The sequence below is a fragment of the Xiphophorus couchianus genome, chromosome 2 (genome assembly GCF_001444195.1).
Source record: "Xiphophorus couchianus chromosome 2, X_couchianus-1.0, whole genome shotgun sequence".
NCBI lineage: Eukaryota > Metazoa > Chordata > Actinopteri > Cyprinodontiformes > Poeciliidae > Xiphophorus > Xiphophorus couchianus.
In genome coordinates, this window is record NC_040229.1 from 33,321,230 (window position 1) to 33,333,862 (window position 12,633).

The following is a 12,633-nucleotide window of genomic DNA, read 5'->3' on the forward strand; positions in this document are numbered from 1 at the left end:
TTCACTCGGGTATCTTCAGAGTTCTGATGGTGTGAGTAAGAAGGATCTGATAGCTGTCTGTCATGCAACTAATTTGAAGCGGCCTCTGACTAAACACTTACTGTATGACATGTTAACATCTAGTCAGCAGAGACAATATTCCAAAATATTCCAGCAGAGCCTGGATAACATCAAGCTCTGCTAATCCAGCTCGTTTGCTTTTGCTGCTCCTCTCTATATCAGGCTGTATTGTTGTGAAGCCAGGCAGAGACATGTTGGAGTTGGGGATATGATCCTTGTCCTGTGTGATGGATGCAAGAGATGGTTTGAACTTCTTCCTCTCTCTGCTCCATGAAGCCTCCTTTTCAACTCATCTGGGATTTGGGCTCATAGTTCAGGTATTTGAACTATTGTGATTCTAATCAGCTGCTCCCAGTTGTAAAATCAAAAAACTGTATATATTGCCATGATTGCGCATCACTGTTAAAAAATTCTTTAGCTTCACAGCATCCAAAACCAGATGGAGTAATTGCCCAAACATGAAATGCCTCAACCAAAAACATGAACAAATCAGAACGCCGTTCTGAAGAATCCTGCAGAACTTTATTTGGCTCCTCAGTAACTTTTTGGATTTAGCAGTGTTAAGGAAATGTTTTTGTTCTTTGAACTACTTTGTAAAACAAGCCCATACCAATCCCGGTCTGTTATTCTTGAGTTTGGCCAAAAGTATTTTTATCAACCCGATACCTGAAAAAAAACTTAAATCCAGACATTTCTACATCCACTTTCTTTCTGCTTCCTCTGCTCTTGAACTGATTGATATTTCTGGCCCATCCACTGATCACTATTGGTCCTGACAGGGTCACAGCGTGGCTGGTGCTGCCCCCTACAGATGGGTTTTATTTTTCCTTTGCATTCCCTCTTAATAAATTTGCAAATACATTATGGTCTATTTTGTATACAATCAGTTCAGTTGAGTTTATTAATGCAGGGCCAATTTAAAACAATTGTTGTCTTGAGAAACATTACCAAAAATAATAATTTTAGCTCAATCTTGCATACATCCCAAATAATCCTAGTTATCAAAATACATTAAGCTCAGTTTATTTTTGAAATTAATGTTTCCAGCAGAGCATGGAGTCATTGGGTTGCAGTGTTCCGTTCTGGAGGAGCATGTAGTGACAGCAGAAAATAGCTTATTTTGTGTCGTTGACTTTTCAACAATCCCTCTTACCGAGAATACATGTGGCGACAGTGGAGAGGAAAAACGTCCTTTAACGGGAGGAAACCTCCAGTGAAACCTGGCTCAGCTTAAGACAGAACTTGACTGCTCAGATATCAATATGACTAAACAAAGCATGTTATGTCTGAAGGTGACTACTGAACAGCACATTTTAATTCAGCTACTCTTCAAATCAATGATTATAAATGAGTCTGTATTTTTGTTGGTTTTTTTCTTCAGTTAATCACTAGTTTGACATATTTTCTACATTACATGAATTAAACATCTCAAATAGGGGGAGGATATTTCACTTTATATGTCAAAGATGTGTATATCTTTCCTGAGCATCATAACATAGTATTTGTTAAAACACTGATGAATAAAACTTGATGTTTATTTCAAGGGGAAAATATCTGAAGTGATGGTGAAAACAACCTCTGTGTTAGAGGACAGTTCTGTCCTGTTCAGCCATCACCATCTACAAACACAAAATTGTTAGTTCAGACATTTTTAATTCTATACATTAATGCAAATTTGATTGCTGCTGAGTGATTTTCTAAATATATAATATATAAAAATAGATGTCTGTCAAATATCTAAACTACAACCCCAGATCTCAGATGAGCTGAAAAGGAGGCTTCATGGAGCAGAGAGAGGAGGAAGTTCAAATCATGTCTTCCACCCATCACACAGGACAAGGATCATATTCCCAACTCCAACATCTCTCTGAGGCATTTTTCTACAGCCTGATGGAAATATAGAAGGGACCAGCAAAAGCAAATGTACTGGATTAGAAGAGTTTGGTGTAATGCAGGAGATGTTACTGCGGAATATTGTCTCTGCTGACCAGATGTTAGCTGTTAGCATGTCATACAGTAACAGTCTTTAGACAAAGGCCTCTTCAAATTTGTTTCAATATTGTCTGCTACTGGAGACCTTTCTTCCACACACATTGAAGTACATTTGAATTTGAAAATTTTCTCAGGTGGACATAATTTGTCACAAGACCTCTATCTGTTTTCTGTTCAAGCTCCTAGAACTGTTTGTCATAAACTGCTCAGAGGAAAGTGAATGATATTTTAATTGGAGGTTGAGCTCTTGTTTTGAAAAACAGGGGGCGGTGCTTGGAGCGCTGCTGTTGCGTCACAATTTACTCTAAGTTGCGGGTTATAACGTCTTTTCGCCATATTCACATATGTATTGATACCCATGTAAAATATGCAAAATAGGTACAGTGACATAGGCTTTGCCAAGCAGATATTCAGCTGGAATTTAGTACCGAGGACAAATGGCAACGACACATCTCTCAGCGACTTCTCAGGTGAGCTAATGTGTGCTAGCTAGCCAGCTAGCCGCCCTGGCTGTGTTTACGTGCCAGGGCGCAAAAGTCCCCGATTTCATCAAGAAAACAGCCGGCTTTAAGATACGTTAAGTACTTTATCAAGCAAGTGTTAAAGAGTTGATGACTAAATGTTGCTTCATGGACGCTAGCGCCATTAGTGTGGATGGTGATGCTAGCTAACTTTTTATTTCCAGTAAACTTGTGTTGATTTTCTGTCAGCTGTACAGAAGCCGCTCGTGCGCCCGAATCCTGCAGTAATTAAAGGTTCCCACGAGCTATTTAAACTGAAAGGTTGATACGTTTTCATGGCTGTTACCTGAGTAAACTCTATTTACCCTCAAATCTAGATTATTTCACAACTTTTACCATAATAAGAATATATATATATCATGTTCGTAACAGTTTTCCAAAGTCATTTTAGTGGAGGTCAAATATGTTGTAAAACTTTCATGTGGAACCTATATTTCATGTTTTCTTTCACTATGGATGTTTAGTTTCTACAGCGGCCAAATCTGAACTTAGCCTGATAAAAATTAGCCCCTTTACATGCAACAAGAGCAGAGCTGCAACATATTCTAAATCATATTAGTACAGATAACCTGACAGAGGAAGATATTCCAACGAAACACGTAGAGCTGCTCACCAGCAGTAGAGACAGTCCAGTAATTTAATCTGCAACTATTTGTATGTAAATGGTGCCAAAAACCAAGATTCTGTTGAACTAATAAGTTGATCTGTTCTTAATAGTTTTAGATGGGAAACACAGTGAAACAAATCAGTAAGTAGCAATGCTAGCTTCAGTTTGTAACAATGATAAAATCAACTTGCTAATAGTATTTAGTTCAACTGTAACATAATAAACACATTAGAAAGTTAACATTTGCTCTCACAAGCTAATTTCTATACCTGTTTATGTTGGATCACAGCAGTGGGAGAACTATCACAGTGAGGAAGGCAGTGTTCTTACAAAAGTAGCATTTGAGGGAAAATAGACAGGTCTCTGCAGATATACGGCTTATTGCCAGGAAACATAACCAAACACCAATTTTGCTCATAATATATATTCATTCTTGATGTACCTGCACTTTTTAAAAATGTATCCATGGATTGTTGCTATAGTTCCAAGCACTTACTGTTCCAAGCAGAAGAAAGTCTCACCAGAAAGCCAGCATTGTGTGAGCCATGTCCCACAGATTGAATGGTGCTTGCTTGCTCCGGCAGAGATGTGGTATGGTGTGTTCCTGTGGGCCGCCGTGTCCTCCATCATCTTCCACCTGCCTGCAGCCCTGATCTCCCTGGCCTCTCTGCGGCAGCATAAGATCGCCCGGTTCACGCCCATCGCCATCCTCCTCATGGGCATTCTGGGACCAGTTTGTGGAGGGGTTCTCACCAGTAAGCCTTCCACCTCAGTGTGTGTTTGCACTTCTCTTATGATGTTTTAGTCAAGATTATCTAATTTTGTCTGGATAAAAGAAGTAGGAGAAATCTTTAACTTATATACATTTTCACTGAAACAAGTAGATTCTTATCTTGTCTGTTTTTCAGAACATAAACTCATTATTTAGAAATTCCTGCAATACATTCATTCACACCATCATCTTCTGTTTCACATTTTCATGTTGGCAGGTCTACATAAAGTCATGAACCTGTTTGTGTCCCTCAGGTGCAGCCATAGCTGGGGTGTACAAGGCAGCGGGGAAGACCATGATGTCCTTTGAAGCGTTTGTTTTTGGAGTAGGACAGTCATTCTGCGTCGTCCTCATCTCTTTCCTCAGGATCCTCGCCACCCTTTAGCAGAGCCGAGTCTGTCCTGCTGCTGGTTCCCAACCGGAGCTGAGCTGGAAGTGGGACAGAGTTGGACCAAACAAATCCAGCTTTTAGGCTATGATGTCATTTTGTTGTAATCTCAACAGGCCAGACTTTTCTGAACCGTCAAAGGTACAAGTGTGTGAGCTTGAGTATGCACCATGTTACGTTTTGTCATTAGTGTGGATTATTGATCATAACACAGTGCTGTGTGTATCAGCATCAGTGATTGCGTTATTCCAAAGTGAAAGGAAAACTGCAGGGGGGTGTCGAACAAATGTTTACGTTCTCTATGCAGGATGTGAGGGGTTACGGCTTTGCAGTAGTATGACACTTTTCTTTCCTCAGGGTGTGTGTGTGTGTTTCTGTGTGTGTGTGAGACATTGCAGGTAAAACATGAATCTGACTGACAGGCTGCTTCACTGTTAAACCAAAATGTGGTGGTCAGATCAAAGACTTGCTTTATTTCTTGAGGCCTTATTTTGTGTTTTCTGGTTCCTGTTTGTTTGGCATCTGAAGGCGTCTCTCTGAAGCTTCAGTGAGCAGCAGGTTGCACACTGAAGCCTCCGGGTTTGCTATGCAAGACAAGCTTGAACAATAAACAGACTCCAGTGGTTTAGATGACCTTTAACCCTAGATCCTGAAGTTGTCCATCAGTAACCTGACAGATGTGACCAGAGGTTTGGACTATGAGGCATGATTGTTGGCTTATCAAACAATGTTTAGGTTCAGTTCAAAATGTTTCAGCACTACCAAGCTGGTTCACCTTTTAACTGGGCTTATTACCATGGTAACCTCTGCTGGATGTAAGCAGAACTGACATCAACTGATTATTCTGGTTCCTGTTAGAAGCTGAAGTTTAGAAATAACACTTAACAGAGTTTTGTGACAGATTTTTAATCTTGATTACTTTGTACAGCTTTGACCTGCGGATACTTTCTTTTACCTAATTCATATTTCTCTAGGCGAACTATGACATAACAGTATAGAGAATAAGGTTGAAAATTATGTCCTGTGATTATAACGGAGGCCGAGTTGTGTGAGAACAGTTGCTGTCATTTAGGGATTTAATGTTATTTCAGACAAAATCCTAACATCTTTAACATTAGTCATAGAGCAGTCAACATAATCAAGTAGACATTACGTTGCCAAATCCAGCATGTTCCATCACAGCTCAAAGCAAAGTAGCAGCTGATCTGCTCTCTGTTCAGCCTTCCTTTTATCTGCTCAAAGTCCTGCTCTCTCTCACCGTCTCACAGATCCGTAAGACTACGGATCTGAATCTGAACAAACCACTCTGCATGCAGGCTAAAGATGCGTCTGTGGTATTAATACACATATTTGCTCTTTCTTCCATGAGTCCATGTATAACCAGTCGTAAGGCCTTGGTTGTCTTCCAGAGTGGAGAACCAGCAGCTCCGGGTGTGACGTCACACACACACACACACACTGCTCTCCATTCTGTTCTTATTCATGTCTGCTAATATTTCTCCGTATGTTGGAGTGTTTTCTCCCTGCTGTTCCATTCAGACAGAAATAAGGGGATTTTTGCAGACTGCCACGTATTGCCCGGTTTCAGGAGGTCAGTTAGTGTTGGAAGGTCTGGGAGTGTGATTAGTTTTATTTTTAATATTTCTTTTACTAAGCAAGTATTTGATATATTTGGTGATTTTCAATGAACCTTTTTCTAAATGGTTTAAATTAATTGTACATTTTTAGGTTTTCTGACAAAGATCTAAATGGCTCTATTTTTCTGCAGATTCTATTTTTCTGTGTATATTTTTGCTTGGTAGAAATATCTTTTGCCTTTCAGAGCTTATTAAATCTGCCCCATGTGTGTTATTGATGTTATGTTGCTTTTTGATAATTGTGAATCAAGGTACATGAGTTAACAATTGAACAAATGTATTTTATGTAATTTGTTACAGAAAATAAGTATTTGCAATTTTTTGTTGTTGTTGTTATTGTAACTTAAAGAAATCTGCTTTTGTTAAAAATATTTTTCTCATTTGCTGTTGTCTCTGTATTGATGAATAAATGCTTGTTTTGGGACATTTTTATACAAATATGTATTCTGCTTATTAGAATACTTCATAATAACCAAATAATGGCAACTGCAAACTCGTCTCACTGCAGAGCTGCACAGATTGAAATGCTGTCACAATTTCTGCCACTCATCCAGTTGGTCCAGTGGTAGCTGCCTGAAGCAGCTCCACTGCAGCTGCGTTTCCCAGATGTACTGAAAGCTGCTGCTGTGATACCAACCCAACAGGTTCCCTTCCTTTCAAACGGCTTCTAGACTTTGAGGGAATTTTATGGCACGCCTCAGAAGGTGAAATAGACTTAGCACTCAGTCTTAAATCTTTAGATCCCAGATGCTTGTTATTTTATGGTAAGGTTATTGAAAGCTCTGTAAATATGGTTCACATGTAGTTCAGAAATCTAAAAGCAGTCATCCTGCTGAGAACACCTCAGCTCAGTCACAGATTTCTAAATATGTGTCCCTTTTTCAAAATTAGTAGTTTTTCCAGGAAATCTAAGCTTTAAATAAAAATAATTTGTCACCATGACCAATAATTTTCCTACATGTTTTCTGATGCAGTGCTAGATATGAACTTGGCTACACGACCTGTGACCCTTGTTTCACTTCTAGACCAGAATGTTTGATTTAGATCTGATGAGAGCAGCTTCTTCCACAGGTTTCCCCATGTGACCTTTGGTGACCTGTAAAAATGTGTTTTGATGGATTTCTTCCTTCTGTCCACTTTTCCTTTAAGACTGAATTTGTGAACAAATAATTGCCATGTCAGCAGTTTCTCCTTCCTAAGTTGTGGATCCCTGCAGCTCTCCTCCAGTCTTACCACAGGCCTGTGCCAAACATCTGACTTATTTACTGGACTGATTACTGATGAGTTCACGTGCAAAGGGAATTGATTGCGTTAGATTCTATTTTGCAGTATTATAATAAAGGGAGCTTAATACATATAAAGGTTCCCGACTTCAGATTTTCTTTATTGGAAAAAGAAAAAAAAAACTATCATGGTCCTTACATTTAATGATGGGGGTCATTTAAAGATTGATTAGTAATGGTAATTTCTCATCACCAATGTAGGGTAGAAAATATACTTACATAAATAAATGATTCTACAACAGAGAGATGATGGGTTAAGCAGATTCTTGGAGCAAAACTTAGCTAGTAATTTTATGGTTGTTTTTTTTACCTTTAAACATCACCTGTTTATAGGATATCATGCAAACAAGTGAAGCACAACCTGGCGGCCAGTTGTTGACATAAAAGAATAAGAACATAAAAAGGGAAAGATTTTAAAACATTTTACATGTTTAATATTAAATATTTAAAAAAATATATTATTTAAAAAGAGCAGCTGGACTTGCTCAATTATTGAGTTGCCTTTTATTTAACCACTTAGGATTTGAATGTCCAGAATAACTGAGACCAACAAAAAATGACATGTATAACATCAAAATTATGTATTTTCATATAATAATGAAAATGTAAAACAAAAAATTAAGGAGCATCAATTTGGTTGCACACCCTTAATCTAGCTTCTGCATCCAGAAAAGAGCAAAAGTGCCAAGACTCATAAACAGTTGTGGTCAAATACATGTACAATCAGCAGGCCTCTGCTGCCACCCGCAGGACTGATTCGGTAACAGTAGCCATAATGAAGAAAGGCTAATAGAGTTTTTTCCATTCATTCTTTTGAAATGAAATAATTCATCATTATATTCAGCAGTAATTAAAATATTTACTACAATTCTTGGAACAAAAAAATAATGCAATGCTGAGATCAGTGCTTAATTGCCAAAGTTCAGTGAGAATGGTTTTTTTTCACATTAGTTAATAATTACAACTTTATTGGAACAAGGTCCATTCTGAAACTATAACTGACTGACGCAGAACCAGGAAGTAGTGTCAACATGTATTCCCTTCCTTCTCTGTGGGCCATGTAGTTTATGTTTCATTAAGTGAAGTTTGTGCAGTTATTTATTCCCTTCAGATGAACAGGTTTCATGTACTGAAATTACATAACTCAGTCAAGAGGTCCAGGTTTACTGAACCACAGAGTGCTTTATGTGGAACGGGATTTTACCAACAGGCTAATAACACAGATAGCAAACATCTTAAATATTCTCCTTTCTTATTTTTATCCAGGAAATGTAAACATGGATTTTTACAGTAACTTTTTTGCCTACAGATCCAAGAAGAAATCCTGAAACTTTATCAGTTATTGGTTAATCAGTACACCATGTTGTGGGTGTGTATGAATGGGCTGCAGTCGAGGCAAATATCAGTGTTTTATTTCTAAGGTTTAAAGGATCAAGTGACTTTTTACATTTTAAATTTGAAAGTTGATCCTGTGCTGTGCAGTCAGCATATAGCAGTGTGGAACAGACATGGAGAGGCCTAAATGTGGACTATTTTGATAAAAGAAAATTGTGTTTTTGATTTTTTTTTTTTGTTTGTTAGCCTATCACATCCACACTTTCCATCGTTAAAAAATAGGAGCTGTACTAAGCTGCTTACTTCCAACTAAATCACACAAATCTGTTAAATTTGAACATAATTTCAAATATGCAAGAGTCAGTGTTTCAGCGTCTCTGTGTGAGGTTGCTCTCATCCAAATAAACACTTCAAGAATAACTACTCTGGACTCTGGGAACCTCTGGTGATTATTTTTTATTTATCATAAGGCACACTATAACAATCTAATCCATCTACATCACCATCAGCAACAAGAACGGAACAATGCTTGTGGTTAAATGTGTATGTTTTTTGGTTGGAGCACTGGTGAATGTTATCACCACTCAAATTTTGGAACGGGTACAAAGAAGACCATCATCTGGTTTCATCAGATGCTGGAGAAAAATTGACTGGAACTCCATCCTCCTACATCTTTCAGTTCCCCTATTCCTTCTTTTTGTAGTCTTCCAGGTGAGCCATTATCCAGAAAGAGGGAACCAGGATGACGGCGAAAAAGGCTGACATCCCTATTGCTTGCTCCTGGATGGGGAGACACAGTCATACTGTTGTTTTATTATCAATATTGTTTCAAGTCATACAAATCAACAAGATGGAAGGAAACTGGAAAGACTGGAAGAACAAATCCCAGGAGTATTCTGAGGCTGTAGCACACACTAACTATATGCAATAATACATTAAAACAACAGAATATGAGATCATATCATTTTGCAACAGAAGTTTCTGCTCTCCATCTGAAAGCTGGCACAACTCAACTGTTAACTTTATTACTGTATAAAGATGAGATTCGTCGTTGAAAGTTCACTCCTGGGGAGGAATAGTTAAGGCTGTGAATTTTTAATCACGCAGCAGTTGAAAACAAGCGGTCATAACTCTTCAACCTAGCCGGTCAGAGCTACATGTCCGGGATCAAGATCGTTGTTACCACCTGTTAGGTAGGCCGGTTCCGCTAGAACATTACTGCTAGATTTACAGACTCCTTACAGAACGTGAAAGTTCCGCAGTTTAGTGGACATTCTGAAGTGTAGCCGCCACACTCAGTGGCGCGTGCTATTTATTTGATAGTGTACGTGATGGATTTGGGCGGAACAATGGCGAGATAATGACGCACTTTTTTAAACAAAACGGCTAAATATAGATAAACATTTAGTCGGGACACAACGAGTCTTTCTCCCGGGAACAAAGATAACAATCCAGTAATGGGCCTATATATAAGCTTAGCTAAAAGGAATTCTGAGAGGGAAAAATAAAGAATTGAGAAGTTTGGCGCAGTTAAAGTAAAGCCCCTGAGCCTACATTCACATGACCCAGACACCTTTTAAATCAAGCTATATGCCAAAGATTAACAACGGCCTGCGGAAGGAAGAGATGTGGGGTGTGGGCCCCATGGAGACTGCAGGTGCCGCGGCTCTAAACTTACCCCAGCAGAGAGTTTTACTTTGGCAGGTTTGGTCGCCACATTGGCCGCAGGAATGACTCTGCTCCTTAGAGCAGTCCTGAACAGCCTGGAGACGGCGGGCAGCGACATGATGAGGCGTAGAGGACGCTTGTGGTCACAGAGACAGGAGGGACAGCTCTTACCAGGCAGTCTGCAGCTACAAGTGACAGATTCTGACTCCCGTAAGTCTGCTGCCTTTCACTTTATCTGCTCGTGCGATGAAGTGGGTGTGGGCGCGCGCGTGTCTGCGTACGTGCAGGACATCCTCTCCTCCCCCCTCCTCCCCTCCTCCTCCCCCCAGCACTACAACGATGGTATGTAATTGGCTGTGTCACCTTCAGAACGGAGGCTGGTCTGACTGACGTGTCCCCATTTCAGTCCGCAAGCTGCAGGAGCGCAACAACTAATCAAACCACTTCATGTCGCCTCTGTACCAAGGCAGGAATAGTGGACGTCTTCAAATGATGGATTTTCACAATGATAATGAATTAGTAAATAAAACAAAAACAAAAAAAACACAATGATAATTAATTAATTAATCTGTCGTTTTAAGTAGTTTTATTGTTAGGTTAAAATCTAAAATGGTATCTCTCCATCCAGTCTGAAATAAATGGCCGAGAGGAGAGAGTACATTCGGGCAGGCAGGGAGCCAGTCGGGGCCTTCTAAATAATCTCCAAGCATTTAATTTCTCTCTCTCTCTCTCTGCTCTCTCTCTCTCTCTCTCTCTCTCTCTCTCTCTCTAAAAAGACGAATAGACGACTTTTCCTTTTGTCCAAATAACCCAGCTGACTCATGATTGAAAATGCCTCCATGAAGGTATTTAAGTCTAATTGGTTACAAAAAAATACAATAAAATAAAAAAATAAATAATAATTATATATATAGGCTATTCTATACATATTATATCTATCTATCTATCTATCTATCTATCTATCTATCTATCTATCTATCTATCTATCTATCTATCTATCTATATATATATATATATATATATATATATATACATATATACATCTTACTCAGAAAACATACATGTTAGCTGTACTGATTCCAGTCAGTGAATTACCAGCTTGTTAACAGCAGCAGTAGGTTGTAGGTTGCAAACATGGAAGTGATGACAGCTGTCGTTCCTCTTGACGTGGTTGGTGGCTCTTCATCTGAAGCTCAGGTCCTCTACCAGAGGCCTGGGACCTTGAAGGTTCTTTGCAGTGACTCAGCTGTTCCTGGGACTTTGCTCTTCTAGTGTTTTCATAAATTGTTTCATAATCAGAATCACCAAATGTAGAATTGACCTGTATGCCGATGGCTGCTCACACTTCATACATATCCTTCTGTATTTCACTGTCATTATCAAACATCCCAGCACATCCAAGGCTATCACCTTTTTATTTCTGCTAGTCACTTACTGAAAGTCTGAAAACAACTATAGAATACAGTGTGTTTTAGGACTTTAATACAGAGGATACTTATATGTTTACCCCTCCTCTGCTGTGTCCACTCAACCAGGACCTGGTTTGCCCATGGGAATAGAAAAGGTCCCCATCAAGTCTTCACAACACCTGCCTTCTCACAGTTTACTAGTGAGGTAAAGAGGAAAGGGGAAGAAACATAAAAAATACTTTTAACAATCTTTTTAGATTTTGAAACTTTAAAATGGATCAATTTGACACGCAACATAACAGGAGGGTTAATCCAATGAGTTCGGTTAGCAGCATCTATCTGCTTTGTCTTTTATAGAAGCAGCAAAGATTTACATAATTTTTTACACTCAGTTTTTCCATATGTCTTTGAGTTCATTTGCTAATTAATAGCAATGTAGAATCTTTTGAGTTTTTGTACACAAGTTAAATGAGGTTAATATTTTTGACTGATGATTTTTATGTCCTGAGGCATAAGACCTTAGAATGTAGAGAATCTGTGCTTTCTTTTTTCCTGACTGCTGGAGACGAGCACCACCAGCCCCCCTCCCCACCCTGCAGGGATCAGCGTGTTCAGATCATGGATGGAAACCTTGATCCACCCATGATGAAGGTAGTTTGTCTCCCTACAAACTTAAAATAACTTCATAGTTAATGCCAACATCAACTGATTCTATGATATTGCTGTCTCTTTTTCTACTTCTCACATAAAAATGTGAATATATTGAAAGCACAATGTAAGTTTTTTCACCTGGAAAGTGTGTTGTAATTGGTCCTTCTGTGTTCTGGTAGCCTGATGTGTTTGCAGTACTGTAGTGTGTATGAAGCATGTAATGTACTATGGCTAAGAAGAAGAATAAAAGACATTAAGTAACTGAAAAGTGTACTTCATTAGCAATTATAGTAAACCAAAAGTGTAATTG

The 12,633-nt window shown here is 38.8% G+C and overlaps 1 protein-coding gene across 1 annotated transcript; it reads left to right on the forward strand.

The window, feature by feature from the left end:
• The first annotated feature begins 2,302 nt into the window (after positions 1 to 2,302).
• Positions 2,303 to 6,415, forward strand: tmem170a (transmembrane protein 170A). The gene is made up of 3 exons (XM_028029906.1): positions 2,303 to 2,522; positions 3,765 to 3,935; positions 4,207 to 6,415. Exons 1-3 carry the CDS (start codon positions 2,420 to 2,422, stop codon positions 4,335 to 4,337), a joined length of 405 nt encoding a protein of 134 aa, XP_027885707.1. The 5' UTR covers positions 2,303 to 2,419; the 3' UTR covers positions 4,338 to 6,415.
• Positions 6,416 to 12,633: the final 6,218 nt, after the last annotated feature.